Source organism: Choristoneura fumiferana, chromosome Z, assembly GCF_025370935.1.
Source record: "Choristoneura fumiferana chromosome Z, NRCan_CFum_1, whole genome shotgun sequence".
Lineage (NCBI taxonomy): Eukaryota > Metazoa > Arthropoda > Insecta > Lepidoptera > Tortricidae > Choristoneura > Choristoneura fumiferana.
Genome location: NC_133472.1, coordinates 17,782,996 through 17,799,117, shown reverse-complemented (window position 1 = coordinate 17,799,117; position 16,122 = coordinate 17,782,996). Strand labels below are relative to the sequence as shown.

General features: G+C 35.0%; 2 protein-coding genes across 10 annotated transcripts in view; one reads left to right on the top strand and one right to left on the bottom strand.

The window, feature by feature from the left end:
• Positions 1-4,679: 4,679 nt before the first annotated feature.
• On the top strand, positions 4,680-6,040 carry LOC141438819 (HIG1 domain family member 1C-like). 2 transcript variants are annotated; one of them, XM_074102830.1, is made up of 3 exons: positions 4,680-4,881; positions 5,087-5,184; positions 5,378-6,040. In XM_074102830.1, the coding sequence occupies exons 2-3, from the start codon at positions 5,091-5,093 to the stop codon at positions 5,569-5,571; spliced, it is 288 nt and encodes a 95-aa protein (XP_073958931.1). In that variant the 5' UTR covers positions 4,680-4,881; positions 5,087-5,090; the 3' UTR covers positions 5,572-6,040. The 2 variants fall into 2 exon arrangements, with proteins under 2 accessions (XP_073958931.1, XP_073958920.1); XM_074102819.1 differs by having other exon boundaries at positions 4,684-4,949.
• A 4,478-nt stretch (positions 6,041-10,518) lies between these two features.
• LOC141430326 (uncharacterized) overlaps positions 10,519-16,122 on the bottom strand; it is a 16,376-nt gene continuing 10,772 nt past the window's right edge. For all 8 annotated transcript variants that reach the window (XM_074090980.1, XM_074091025.1, XM_074091032.1 and 5 more), the window contains 2 exons: positions 14,925-14,970; positions 10,519-14,496 (listed from right to left, as the gene is read on the bottom strand). In XM_074090980.1, the coding sequence (XP_073947081.1) occupies positions 10,647-14,496; positions 14,925-14,970 (3,896 nt within the window). In that variant the 3' untranslated portion in view covers positions 10,519-10,646. The remainder of the gene's footprint in view (positions 14,497-14,924; positions 14,971-16,122) is intronic.

Genomic DNA, 16,122 nt, shown 5'->3' with positions numbered 1-16,122 from the left:
ATATTCGGCTAAATCACCGAATGTTCGGCAAAGTGGTATCTCTTCTTTTTACTGTATTGAGCCATGTATGAGATGAGTGTTAAATGTGTTTGTGAGGCTTTACGATTTGTTGACACTGTAGCTTTATTTCCAATAACGCAGATAAAAAAGATGATTATTAATTAAAAACAAAATATGTATGTAGTTGTTTTGAGATTAAGCTACAGAAAAAAATTAAACAAGTTTTTTGTTTTAATCAAGAGTTGCACGATTAAACATTTCAACAAAAATAAATCATATTTCTAGTTTCTACTTAGGAATCAATTATGCCGAATATTCGGTTCGGTAAAAGTTTTATCGAACATTCGTATTCGGTGAAACCCGTGTTCGGCACATCTCTAGCTACAGCAAGTGCCAACAGGAGTGAACCTATAGTCTTCTACCTTATCTAGGTACATACTATCTATTGAGCTGCTCTCACTCTTACTGGTTCGTGCTGAGACTGCTGAGGCACCGACTGTACTGGTAGACATTATTTTCATGTTTTTTAGAGTTAGTTAATTTTTTTGTTATTATTTTTATTCTAATTATAATCGTATGTTTAAGACAAAAAGTTTATTTTTATATTTTTAAATGTTTTTAATACAAATATATTTGTAACTTTATAATCATCCGGATAATGATTGACCATTATGTATACGTGTATTTTTTGTACTTTTTTTATATATAAGATATGACCAGTATATTTATATACAAGATATTCATCAGTGAAATAAAAATCAGTCCATTATAACTTAGTTTATTAATTAACGTTGTTCAAAAACTTAAAATGCAATAGAGGTATTTAATAATTGCTTTATATCATTGGTAATGTTCCTATTATGGGTAGCTATATAATATATTTGAGAAATAAATGATTTTATATTGAATATTTTACCTCTTTGCTACAAGTGACCTAACCTAGGAGAACAGGTTGGTCCAAGAGCCGGTAGGTACACATTTTAGATTAGTGAGTAAAACCGTATCTTTTGTCACTTTCTTAACATTTTCACTTCTCATGCTCTTAAAATGTTTTTAGTCTCTGCATATCGGGACTAAAGCTCCTCATAAATCTTTGCGGATTTATTTATTTATTTAATCATATGGCATACATTTAAAATAGGCTTATAATACATAGGTACATACACACAAAGTTACAAAATACAAAAACAATAACAATACAACAAGCTAAATGTCAACATTCAGGGTGTTGGGGATTAAATATATTTTTTTATTTACTTTGGAAACTCCTAAACAGGAAAAATCCATTCACAAACACCGTGCTTGGCTGTTTGGCTGGATAATGTTTCGATTATCGCCATTTTCAGTGACTGTGTATAGAAAACTTTTAGGGCGTGGAAATAACCCCAAAATGACAACTGTCCAAAAATACTCAAAAAACACGATTTAATTTCGTGAAACACAATTGATGATTTCGAATATGAATCTATTTAATTACATTAAGGTTTTTGCTATTTTAATTTTGAACAAATGTATATAAGTAGTATTGAGCATAGGTACGTTTTTTTAAAAAGTAATATTGTAATTTTGAACAGAACGTCGTTTTTTTTCCTACCATTCAAAGTGAAAAGTAGTGTTTAACGCGAGATTAAACAACCATAATGGCACTCGAACTATAGCCACCCTTGCTCTGCTCGGGTGGCTAAACATCTCTTATCCTTATGGCTTGTTTTTGTCCCTCGTTGAACAATCTACTATTAAAGCTAGACAATGTTTATGTTTATTTTTTTCAAACCTGCTTGCATGTTTTTAAAACTATCAGCCCATAAGTATTACGGCTTTTTTTTTTCACTGGTAGCTCAAAATAAAGTTTGCGAGGTGGTAGTTACAGACAGAAGAACTTTAACAACTAAGGAAATAAACACAGTCAAAAAGGAAAGTGTAAGTATGAGCATATATTATTAGCGATTTTGTATTCAAATTCATAAATTACTCTTATCTTGTACTTTATTACAGATTGGGCCCAAGCCTTTGATTTCGTACTTAGATATTTATCAAGAAATATTCGAGTTTTTTTTTATGTTGCCTCGAATAAGATTTTCGACGTGAATAGCAGCAATTTCAATGATTTTTATGGGTAAAATTATAAATCATAAAAAGCGGCTTCGCTCGCTTTAAAAATACTTTCACGAGAAGCATCGGCAAAGCATCAGCTATAAAAATGGTAACTTTCAAATTGCACATGTTCACTCGGACAACGCCATCTATTGATTGCAGATGAAAATTATATATAGAAGAAGCTTAGATGAATGATTGGTCTCGCGCGCTCGCTCGACTAGATACCGCCGGCGTACTTGTCAAATGCGGCAACAAATAGTACGCCGAAATCGGCGTACCTGAGCCCGAGGCGACTCAGTCGCGTTGCAAACTGTGCGTAACGTGCATGTCCCGAATTTTTGTTAAATTTTGGTCATAAACCGAAGTAAAATGCCAGTTTTCGCAGTGAAACTGTTTAAAAATAATACTACAAGAAATAAGAAGGACACTGGGATCACATACCATCAGTAAATATCGTATAATTTCGAAATTACAAAATAAAATAACATGAACCCTAAACGCCATTCTGTGTTGCCGCGTACACAAGAATCAAATTCCCCGTGGTTGAGATTTTAATAAATTGAATTTTATTGTTATCATCATTAAATGATGATAAATTTTAATAACTTATTTTATTTAAGTATCTAACGTAATTATTATATATACATAACCTAGTTCTATATTATTTAATGTTTATCTTTGTGATATATACACTGAAGGTGTATAAATTGTTACCCGGCACTATTTAATTAAGGGTGAATGTGTCTTAAAATTAAAAATGTTTTTCGTCTTCCCAGTCAAAAGCCCGATCAGCTGATTTACTTAGGTATTACGGGAAAGAAAAAAAATTTTTTTTTCGTATTTCTACCCATTTTCCTGAAATGTTAACTTTTTACCCGACTGCCCGAAGGAGGGTTATGTTTTTCAAGCGTATGTATGTATGCATCTACCTATGTATGTATATTTTGTAAACAATTATTTTTATTTTAGTTTTAATTAACCTGTAAATTATATTAGGTTTAACTATAGGTGCAACGTGTTAAGTACGCAAAACTTCTTAGTTGGTGACTCAGTCCATGAATTTTCAGTAATAATTTGTAAATATTGAATGTCCTTAAATATATATATTTTTTAATTAAAAGTGAGGCCTGATCATTGATATACCTACATCATACCTACCATTTTTTTACCTACGCCTAACCTATACACAAACATATTAATACATTCACTCCTAATTACTTCTTAATTTCTAAGTATTTCCCAAGATACATTTTGTAACCAGTAACTTAATAGACCACAGTATAATTTATTTTCCCAATAATTCGGGTAACAGTGGAGCAGCTGGCAACACAATTCGTCACGCACACTAGCATCCTTGCAAATTGTCTTACACCGTTCTTACGCACACTACAATATTGAGTTGCCGCATTCACGAACGTTGGTTTTTAGTTCGCGTATCTAGTCGAGCGAGCGCGCGAGACCAATCATTCATCTAAGAGAAGAAGTTTTCTTGAAAGCCGAAATACTTTGACGTTCTTGGACAGCGCTCTATAATATAGTCTATATTCTTGTATATATTTTCTTACGGGAACGTCATATCGGGATATCAAGTAGGTATCCTATCCAATATCCTATCTTATGTCACAGAAAACGTAATGTCTCAATCCAGATTTTTGTATATCTTTACTCTAAATTTAATTTAAATCAGTTAAACCGTAATTACGTGATTAAGTGACAAAGCTGCAAACATCTAAACATACAAATAAAAAAATCTCATAAATGTATAAAATTAATAATAATTAACACACCATTGATGCACTGTATCAAACGCGAATGAAAATCTGACATTGAATAGCAGGTTTTATTTTACGAGATATTTCACTAAAGCAAAGAAGCGGACATGACATAGAGATTGTTGGGGCAAAGAGGGAAGGATAACAAACTCGTCTAATACATCGCGCTAATACAGTAGCAAGAGTACCTGAAATAATTTATTGAACATTATTTATTAAAGAACTTACCTAACGGATATCAAAAAACTTGGACGATGATTTAATTTTGTGATCTGGCCCGATACGAAGTGCAAAACTCGAAATTCGTTCGTATGTTGCCGTCCCGCTGGCGCTTATGTCATTTAATACGCGAGTGAAAGGAACGGTGCGATACGAACTTAGATTTTCGTGTTTCGAAGTAGCCCCTCTGTTTTATAATTTTGTGTGATTTAATGCTACATTTACACGCTTGCCAAGCTTCGGCAACCTCTCACAAGCACAAGCGTGTTTTGTGCCCGTTGGATAGGTTTGGGCGAGCTTGCCGAAGTTTGGCAAGTGTGTAAATATAGCATTATACACTCCATGCCAAGCGTCTACAAACTCCAAGCATATACAAGCACTTGAATACCATTTACAAGCATGCAAGCGCCCTACTGTATTCCCGACAGGCAAGCATGGTAGAGGGATCTTGAAGTTGTTTCAGCTGAATGACGGTTTGATTAGCTTCGAGAAAGGATAATATTACTTTCTTATACTCCAAGCACTCATGATGGTCACTAACTCACTAAATATGTACGTCCGTACAAGGTCGTCGCTTGCCTATCCAAACAGGCCGTTTACACGTTTGTTCTTGTGAGAGCTTACCGAAGCTTGGCAAGCGTGTAAATGCAGTATCATTATGATGTAATGTGATTACACTCTCGAATCGTGCCTCGTCGTCTCGCGACTCGTACGCGAATGGAAATGCGGCATAATTGAAGAAAAGTGGCAACCTTGGTCAAGTTGATCAAAGACAGATTTGAAGTGACGCAATGTGAGGAAAATTCAAAATTATTATATAAATTTTCTGCCTGCTGCCGTTTTAATAATTTTATTATACATGTGAGTAATTTAGTTTATCGTTCCTGATCTTACTAATATTACTGTACCATGTAGCTAGTCTGTCTCTAATAAGAATAAGGAAATTATACCCATTATGTTGATGTTGCATTATGCTTAGTTTGATCTTTTATTTACAGTTCCATGGCAAACTCGCGCCCAATTTTTAATTACAATGATGAATCTCAGGCGGAAAAGTTGGCCAGAAAGTCTAAAGATTCACCTTTTATGATTATAGGTAAATATAAATTATTATTATTATATGCCAACCTATACAAACGGCAAAAAAAAAAGTTTTGTTCCATATTATTTACTTTTTAGGTCCTTACTGAAGTTATAATCTACTTAGTTGTTTAGTTTTTGTTGTAATTATTTCAAAATATTTATTATTTAAATTTTATGGATTTTAATGATTTCCACGATTTCCACAGGTATTTTGGGTTTGATCGGCGTGTGCGGTGTAGGAGCCTATCAATTCAAGAGGCGAGGTAAAATGAGCACTAGCGTGTTCCTGATGCAGCTGCGGGTCGCCGCTCAGGGTACGGTTGTGTCGGCGCTCACCATAGGCATTGCTTACTCACTAGCTAAACAACATCTGTTCAAAGATGAAAAAAAGGATAAATAAGTAAATCAACAAAATACTGTGACTGGCTGGCGACTTAGATTATGAAATCTGACTAAAAAGCTATTGTATTTGTATATATTGAGCATAAGAGGGAAGAGGGAATACTAGGAGTAAAACCAATACCTACTCAAGATGTGGGTTGGTTTAGATACCTATATGAGATAGTTTTAGCTCAACCAATAATATTTTAGGAACAGTTTAGTTCTCCTTTAGAACCTCTCAATGCAGTTGCATGATGATCAATATGATAATTTTAATTTATAGGAAACTTTCAAATTATAATGTACATATAATTGTAGTTATCTCGTCCAAAATCTCAAATATTTTACTAATGTTATTTAAATTATTAACGCTAGTCAAATAGTTGCCCAGTTGGTAGTGGTGTAAATGAAAATGGATCTTAGAAAATACTAGTCATATAGGAATTAATAGATACTTTTAAGAAAAAGTTATAAATGAGTTAAAACCAGTTTTTTTTTTATTTTTTCCTCTACCTTCCAGCACACATAAAAAAAGGTGAAACATAAATTCACTTGTTTTCAAGGTTATAATTCCTTTAAAAAGCAAATTCGTGTTTGGGACATATAAATAATCAAAGGCCATAGTAGGGGTTTCCATAGTAAGTCGGCCCTTACTTCCAATGGGCTTTGTTTTTTTTTTGCAAGAGGTAGGTACCTCTTGACCTCTTATAGTGAAGAATATTTACGTCATGCTCCCTGGCAACCCCACTGTCTGTTTTGTGATTTTTTTTAGGTTTTTTTTTACAATAGAGGGAAAACGAGCATGCGGGTCAGCTGATGGGAAGCAATCACCGACGCCCATGGACAGCTGTCAACACGAGGGGTATCACAGGTGCGTTTCCGGCCCTTTGAGAGACTGATAGGCACATAAAACTAATGTACGCAATATGTACCGAAATAGTACCAGCAACCCCTAAATTAAATTCAACAAATTTCATTTGGATACTTACTTTTCCAGTAAAAAGGCCAAAAAGAACTTTACCGCAGTTATTAATAAGTTGGTCTCCGTGTGGTCTCGGTTTAGAATTACACCTCTCCATTTCTTCCGTGGAAGTCGTAAGAGGCGACAAACGCTATTTATTGTACCGTTTTTTTCAAACTTAAAACCTAAAATTGCTAAATGTGGCTCCGAAGAACGTTTCGTGTGCTCTGCCTGCCCCATTTGGGAATACAGGCGTGATGTTTGCGTGTGCGTGTGTAAATAAGTTGGTTATGGCTAGATAAACTACCTAATTGTTGCTTGCCCTTAGTGTAAGTTTTCGCAAACGTTCCGCTAGAGGCGCTGTTCGTGTTTCCATACAAATTAAGATTTTAACATAGACCTATACCTATACCTATATTTATTTCCTCAAAGGATTTTAACGCGAACGCGATCGAGACGTAAGTATTTTGTAACCGAAAACTTACACTAAGGGTACAGCAGGGCTACTACGAAACTCGAAGTTCGTATCTATCGTCCCTCTCGCTCTCGTTTTAAATAGTATAAGTGTCAGAGGGACCGCACGACACGAACTTCGAATTTCGAGTTTCGTAGTAGCCCTGCAGGACGCGAGCAATTTCCATTGCAGCTGACTGCTGGTACGTGCCGGATTAATACGAAACTTGGTACATATACTGGGATTATACACATCTAGGTCTTAACGTGGATTCTGGTGCCCGAAATCATACAAAAAAATAATAATAATAGTGTGAGTTGAAATTTTATACTTAATGGAAAACTAATACTGAAACTAATATTATACCTAATGCATCCCATTTGCCTAACCACTTTTGCGAAATAGGATAGGTCACATAGATACAGTCAACTCATTTCATATCTGAGCCACTATGGAACCTTATCATAGAAAATAATTATAGTGAATTAGTATAGCACGTGTTCACGCGGTCTCAAACATCATAGTATGTATATACAGTACAGACCAGGTGCTTCGAAAGTTAAAATACGTGCCTATAATGTAAAAGGTATTTTAAAGGTCGCAGGCAGAGAGCGACTAATAGGTACCACAGGCACAGGAAAAATAGCATATTTTGGCGGCAAAATATGTATACCAATGAATCTTTGTTTATAATAACTTTATCTTGGCACTACATTATCTATTTATTCTGAGGCATTAGCCACTTAATTTTGGTAGGACTCGGCAGATCCTCATTAACCCTTTACCAGGCCAAGGGATATATTCCACCCACATCTTATATCGGTAACCGTAGTCAGGTTTTAACTCCATACCACCTACAAAATATTTTGTCAATCCCTGAAAATATTATTTTATGATCTTCATTCACAACACGCTTCTAAATTGCGTAATATATCTTTGGCAGCCGTTTAAATTCACTTGAACGCTAATTTCAGTAAACTACGGAGAAATTCGAACACTTTCCATAATTTCTATGAAACAGAAGTACATAGGTCGAACAATTTTTTGATATTTTGTAGATTTTGAGTGTTGAAAGCTAATGTAATCGTAAGCATTGCTAAATATTCATGCATTATGGTGTATGGCCAGAATTAGGATGTGGGTTGACATTATCCCATGGCCTTATTAGAGTTTAACTGTGTGGGAGCTATTTTTCCCATGGCCCGGTAAATTGTCTTGTCATGTCATAAAAACTCACGTAAGTAATAAAACAGTTTTTGTGTTCAACCTAGAGCGAATTCATGTACCAAAGAGACCCAAAATCTAATCGGGCCATGGGAAGAATAGTTCCCACACAGGCAAATTCTAGCCAGGCAATGGAATAGAGTCATCCCACATCCTAATTCTAGTCATATCACAAGGACGCAGGAGTATTTAGCAAAATATATGATTACATTACCTTACAATCATTAAAATCATGAAAATAACAAAAAATGGTTCGATATATCTGCTTGAGTTTTTCTTAAATTTAGTAAAGTGTTCGAATTTGTAAACAAACCACTAACATCACTGGTCAAGTGGATTTAAACTCCTGCTAAAGATATATTATTGGATTTTGAAGCGTGTCATGAATGAAGATCATAAAATAATGTTTTCAGTGATTGATATAATGTTTCGTAGGAGATTTGGAGTTAAACCTTGACTATTATAACCGATATAAGATGTGGGTGAAATATATCCCTTGGCCTGATCAAGAATATAATAAGACAAAATCTAGTATGACAGTTCATTATTTAGACAGGCGATGGGATAACCGTAACCCACATTTTTATTTCTGGTTTAAAGGAAGATCTCCGACTTTCATAAATACATTTTTTACAAGGCGTTCAATACGGTTGCAACAACATATAAAGTACGTATTAAGACACGCTGGTTCTTCGGGGCCTGGTAAAGGGTTAAAACCGTACCATAAAAATATCCAGCAACCACAGTGTTGCTTAGTCCCGCTTTGTTCGGAAAAAAGGGAGGACAAAAGTTTTCGAAAGACAAAACTGTCTCAAAACACAGACATTCATTGCCCCTTAACGCATAATTGCCATAATTAATTTCAGGTAATGCAAAATATTCACAAAATTATTCTAATTATAAATAAACCCGCGTAGCTCACCCAAAAACTATGAGATTTGACATTTCGGAGACCTCACGCTACACTAGCGCCTCTAGCGGCGAATTCATTCGCGATAGCCCTCATTCAAACTCACATCAAAAAAATGTACGAAATTGTACGCTAATTAAAAAAAAAGATCATACTTTCTGGTGGCGCTATTTCACTATGAAGCAGTCGACTTTTAAAATTTGTTATGAATCAGAAAAATATACGAAATTGTACGCCAATTAAAAAAAGAGTAGGTAGGTACTACACGTTGAAAAAAGAAACGCTTTGGAACTGTGCACTATTCTCGTAAGTAGTAGTACTCTTTTTTTTTAATTAGCGTACAATTTCCTATTTTTTTTCTGATTCACAAGAAATTTGAACAGTCGACAGCTACATAGTAGAATAGATAGTCGCCCGCCAGAAAGTATCCTTCCTGGCGGTGACACATTGAACACTGTTTTCTCGTAACTACGGGTAGGTAGTACAATTTTTTTAAGCTAGCGTACAATTTCGTACATTTTTTGATTCACAAGAAATTTGAAAACACGACTGCTACATAATTAAATAGATAACGCCCGCAAGAAAGTATCCTTCCTAGCGGTGACAAATTGATCATTGCTTTCTCGTAACTAGGTACGTGTAGTAGGTACATTTTTTAAAATTAATGTAATTTTTTAAGTATGTGAGTTTGAATACCATACGACACCATGTCACCGCTAGAAAGTACGACACCATATTAAAATTTAGACTTACTACCTACCTGTAGTATATAGTAGATTGATAACCAAGGGTGGAGAGTGACCCTTCGAGCGCCAATAGTTCGAGGTGATGGTTTCACCCGAGTTGGACACTACTTTTTATTTCGACTGTGAGGAAAGTAAAATACTACAAAAAAATAAGAATAATAAATTGAATTTACTTATATCCAACCTCCAACGGTAGGTACCTTTTCGACTGGCCACGGTTACAGTATAGTTGTAAAAAACCCGTTAGCTACCGTTAATTAACCAAATTTATAGGTAGCTACCGATAAAATGTAGTTTAAAAAGGGTAAATATTATGTTTTCTTATTGTGTAATCAACTCCTGGATGAAGTGAAAAATCGGTATCTGAAGGATAAAGATTTCATTTTTAACCGACATCGAAAAAAGGAGGAGGTTATCAATTTGGTTGTATATATTTTTTTAATTTTATAAATCATATTTAAAGCGACTGACTGATTATTTTACATTGTCCATACCACGCTGTGCGAGTATAAAACAGGCAGAGCGAATGTGTGAGCGAGATAGCATGGAACTATTAACTGATATTTAAATATGCATGAGACTGACTGACAACGAAGTAAGAATTGTTTATGTGATGTAAAGCCCTAGAATACTTTAATTAGTATAATTAGGTATTCAAATTAAACAAATAATTCCTTTATAATATTTTTGTTTATAAATAGTCATTGTCACTACAAGCACAAGATTGCATTACAAAACATTATGTACATAATTTTTTTATCAAATAAATATATAAACAAAAATCAAAGAACATTTTTGTTTAGCATGAATCAGTTTTACTACAGTCCGACACGCCTTTCCGCATTTTTAAACTGAAGTTGGGAATAGTCAATTCATCCTTTTCCGATGCAGAATGATACCGCATGGAGGTTGATGTTAGTTTGACGGAAGACAAGTCATCAGCGTTACTAAACAGCCCATTGGAAATATTAGAACTAGAGCTGGAATGGTACGTGGGAGACTTGAAAATTTGAACCGGCGTGGATGTCCGCGCCCTGTTGTTATTTGCGCTTGGTTCGCTATCACCAGAGATTTCTCCGATTATTGTGTGTAAAGAATTTTTCAATTCATCAGGAATTTTTGTTTCAATTAAAGACACAAACTCTGCATGTGAATCATTTCTGACAGTCTTGTTTGTGAAGGTTATTTTCTTGGCTAATTCTTTATTTAAAAATTCCTTAACCGTCATAGAATTAGTCAATGATGTCTGTTGTTGGGCATTTTTAGAAGTATCCGAATGTCGCTCTGGTATAGGTTTGTTTGACAAGTTTGGCACGGATGAAACAGAATCGGTGACTATCGTCGGCATATCTTGTTTATTCGAACTCTTGATTTTAAACTGCGATAAACTTGAACTAGATGTATTTGATGACGAAGATAAAGCTAATCGCTCTTTAGTCTTTTTTAATGTAGAAGACGCCCAACCCATTCCCAATTTTTTAAAGGCATTTTCCAAATCAGGATTTGAGGAAATGCTTAGTGTGTCTGATGTTTCAGTAAGGTTTTCTTTGTTTGCGCTAACTTTCGTCTTAGTTTTATTTCTTCGGACTCTGGATAAAGCTAAGACCGATAAAGTAGATTCAGATGATACAGTAGTTGAATTTATGTTAGATGCCGTATCAAATTTAAAAGGTTCAGTGATAAGCTTTCTTTTAAGTAGTTCTGCCACAACGTCCGGCAAACTACCGTCTGAGTGTAGTGAGCTTATGTCCTCTATTAAGCCAATATTAGTTGGAACACTTTCGCGTTTTAAATTTGAGTTATCTCCATAATATTCTTGAGCGTATTCTTGAAGACTAATAAATGGTCTTAACATAATGTCATTAAATTGATTTAAATCCATCATCTGTAGTTTTGTTTCCTCAGATGAATCAGTGGATAAGATTTTTATGTTACTCTTATTTGATACACCGGAATCACTGGGAGCTAACGGAATTTGGAATTCCTTATCGGCAAAAAGATTGTCGTTCTTTTCCTCAGCTCTCGTCTCAGTTAGATGTTTGTTGGACTGGCTGGCATTATCAGCATTAGAGGACTGATTTTTTAACTTAACGCTCAGAGGAGAATCCACTTCAATAACTGTCGAAAGTTCATGTGGTACCACATTCTCCTCGGGCCGTTTTAAATGCATACGTAATAATGCGGGTGGAGGTTTGGTTCGGTATTTTGGATGGTTATTATTACGATACTCAACATTTGTAGTAATCAGCGGAGGCGTTATCGGGGTAGCTTCATTATTATTGTTATTAGAGAATTCATTTTCTGAGTCAGTATTAAGGGGTGATTCAATATATCCAGGTTTGGGAATTCCAAATAGTAGGGATTCATAAGCTGCCTCCAAATTCTTCCCGGTAACATGAACCGGTAGGTTGGGTAGTTGCTGTTCTGGGTTTGCTGCAATTATCGCTTGGTCTGATTTTTGATCAGAATCAGTAGAATCCGATGTTGAAATTTGACTATAGGCCAATGATTTATTTTTCCTGACTTCTTCTAAAACTTTGGCCAGGTTTGACAATCGTTTAGTGCATTTTTCTGTCAAATCTGCAATTTTCTCCATATTATGTAATTTGTCTTCAGCCAACTTCATAAAGTTCATTTCATCACCAATAGTGCGGCTAGTCTGGGTCGACGTATTTATAGGTCGCAGAGTTTGACTCTCAATAATAGTACTAGGAACTTTGCTGACTGGAGAGGTACTGCTTGACGATACGCCTGTGTTCGATTTTTTTGCCAAAGTACCTTCACATTGGTATTGATTTTTAAATTTATGTTCGTATACTTTAGTGGTCGGGTGTTTATTCAGAATTTTCAATTTATTATTGCTACTGCCAACTTTATCCAAAACTTCAACTATACATTCTTCATTACTTTCAATGTTTTCTGATGAAGTCAGACTTGTGCTACGGGATTTTAAAGTAGTTGGTGATATGTTTTTATCGTGTATGTTTGTTTTTGATGTAGGTGCTGGTTGTCTGTTAAAATGAGTTTCGCTCGAATTAGTCAGTATTTTCTTACATATATTCAACGACTTAACTTTGTGAACAGTTTTCTTCTTGTTTTTGTTTTTGTTACCGGCTTTCTGGGTAGATGGGCCGTGTCTATGAAAACCTTGTATTTTATGATTTAAAAGTTGTCGTTTAAAAATATTTTTAATTTGCTCCAGAGATATTTGGTTCTTGACCAAATTAATACTAGGTTTATGGCTTCGAGTATTACTGGGTACATTAATGATGGAACTAGCAGGTGTATTTACAGAGCTGCATTCTTGATTGATTATTTGAATTGCTTTTATGCCTTCCCGGTTCAACGAGAGTAATTTTTTTATGTAGTCTTTGATCATAGGGTTGAGATAAGATTGGCTGGAAGTTTTACTGCTATTTAAAAATATTTTACTCTTTTTATTATACGCAGCAGCACTTCTAGTATTCCGAGGAGGTACCTCTTTGTATTTATTTTTGTGAGAAAGATGCTTGCAACACAATTTAGAATGACATTTAGTTTTACAGTTGTGACATCTTCTGTATTGTCTACTTGATGGACTTGAATGTGTGGATCCCTTTTTGTAAGTATTAAAATAGTCATATTCAGTTACAAAACTTCTTGCAGTATTAGGAGGAGTCTTTGTTTGATTTATTCTCATGTCTGTGTATATTTTATTTGAATAAGTATTCGCAGCGTGAAGACAACGCGTGCACCAACATCTAGAGCGTTCATCACTATTTGGTCTCTGTCCGGAAAACTTACGACTTCTTTCCCTTAGACCAGCGTTCTTATGCGTTTCATTACAAGACTCGTAACCTCGCTTGAAGAAATTAGGTAAAACTACCTCTGGAGGACTCATGTAAGCAGTGGACGTCGATGAACTCATGTGAATAAATACTGGTCTTGGGTTAGGTGAACTTGGTGTGGTTTGGGTGTATGATGATGTAGCGGGTCTTGGTATTGCATCACTTTTTGGAACATGACACGGTATTACATACGAATCCCTAAAAGGTGTAATAACGCTTCGATCATGCATCGTAAAAGCGCACTGTGTTGTTACTGGAGGTATGACATTATTTGGTTCAACGGTCTTTGAACAATGTATCCTTTCATCCATTTGTAGCGCTGACTCAGCAGTAGTTGCATCTTCAATGATAAGATCGCAGTTACTACCAGATGTTTTTGGATTACCTGACGGTTCAGTATAACAGTTAGTGCTACCATTAGTTACTTTCCCGTTACCGTCTTCTACACATTCTGTAGTAGATATAAGAACTTCTTTAGTATTTTTTTCTTTGTCTGATGCCGGTTTTTCTCGAGTCACAATATCATCTTCATATTTTTTTACTTCTTCCTTATTAGTGTCTTTTTTTCTTAGTTGTATAACAACTTCATATGCATCATCTTTAAGAAAACCCGTTGCTCCGATGTAAAAATTTCCCTTTTCTTTCATCCCTTCATCAATCACTTTAATGTATTTGTCTTCTTGATGTTTGTTATTCGTTTTAATGTTCGTTGCCGTCTTGAATGAGGCTGCTGATGTATTTGTGGAAGGGTGAATAATTGGGCTATAACTTTTACATCTGGATATGTTGTTACATTTGCACTTGTGACTGACGCCAATTTTTCTGAAATAATACAAATTATATTTACACAAACTTGAAAAATATTCCGGGATCAACCACAAGAATATGTATACAATGTCTGTCTACTCTAGTTCTTAAGTTATGTACTCTAGGTTGACTGAAATAATAAGGGTTACTCTGGCACTAAAACATTTAAGATAATATTTGTATTTAAAGGTAGGTATTTGTCATTATTTCAACACGAGTTTTGTAAAATATGATACAGTTGTCGGAAAACTTAAGAATATTGGGCGACGTACGTTGGTGGGTGTAAATTTGTGCATGTACTGTTTGTAACAAAAAGACGTTAAATTTGCGTCTGCTCATTCCAGATTGCCGGCTAGGAAGCAAAAAGTTTGAGCAATCGGGCATTAGATATTTTATCATGGGTAATCAATCGCAAAGCAATTTCAAGGTCCACTAATAAATACCTTGATTGTTGTATATCATCGCTCCCATTACTTTTGCAGCTTAAACCTGGAAAAAAATGAATCTGGTACTTTTCGTGATTTTATGTACCGTAGCCAACAGATATTTCGGAGCGGCCAAGGTGATCAAAAATATCGATACATTAACTCTAATACCTTAATAATAGAGGAATATTATAAATTGCACATTAAATCTAATTACCTATCAATTTATTTTCAGCTTTTATATACTTTTTACATCAAATAAATTACATAACCAGCACTCGTAGGGGCCAAATTATTTCCTAAATAAATTAGGTTCTGGCGCTTCGCCGGCCGCTACAAGCGTTGTGGTTGTGGTCGCAATAATTGTACCTAACGCTCCTTCTCGCTCCGCTCGTCGTCGTACCTAATTTTCCGGTGCCAAATTAACAATAAAAGTTATTTTGCTATTAGAATGAATATCATCTACGCACGCTCTAGTTAATTTACTGTGCAGTCAGTATTTTTGATGTGATTGTAGTATTTTTGTACCTAAAAGAATTTATTTGTCTCGCATTAGAGGAAAAAAAGTAATTTTTCGAATTATATGTTGTACTAATTTTGCTAAACATTTAGTTTATTTGTATTGAAATAATAATTTAATTGATGTAGGTACAAAAGTATATAAATGATGAGAATAAATTGATAGGCAATTATTTATTTGATGTGCAATTAATAATAATCCATAATGAAATATCTATCAAAATCTGTAAAGTAAGTCATCCTATAATTGTTGAATTCAATTATGTAAGTCGCCGGTCGCTGCCGCGGCATGCTCGCTTCGCTCGCTCAGCTCGGGCTTATTTTGGTCATAGTTAAACCGCAATATTGTAACAAGTTACGAGGGGCGGCTGAAAAGTTCTAAGCCTAAGGTGCTTTGAGGTTGCATATGTGTTAGCGGCTTAGCGGTACAGGCCACTAAAAAGATCATTTAAAAAGTAAATAATTACAAGAAAAAAATGTCGTGATTCTTTTATTACATCTCGAGATATCGGGTCACTATTTCTCAGCCGTACAATACCGACATGATATTTCGTGTACACGCCCATAGAAACTCTTGTCAGTTTGTCACCAGTTTGTATTGTCCGTGCCGGTAAATAGTGTCACCCGAGATATCCGACGATAAAGGTCATATTGTGTGACTTATCAACGCATATCACGAAAATTGAGCACCAGTTCC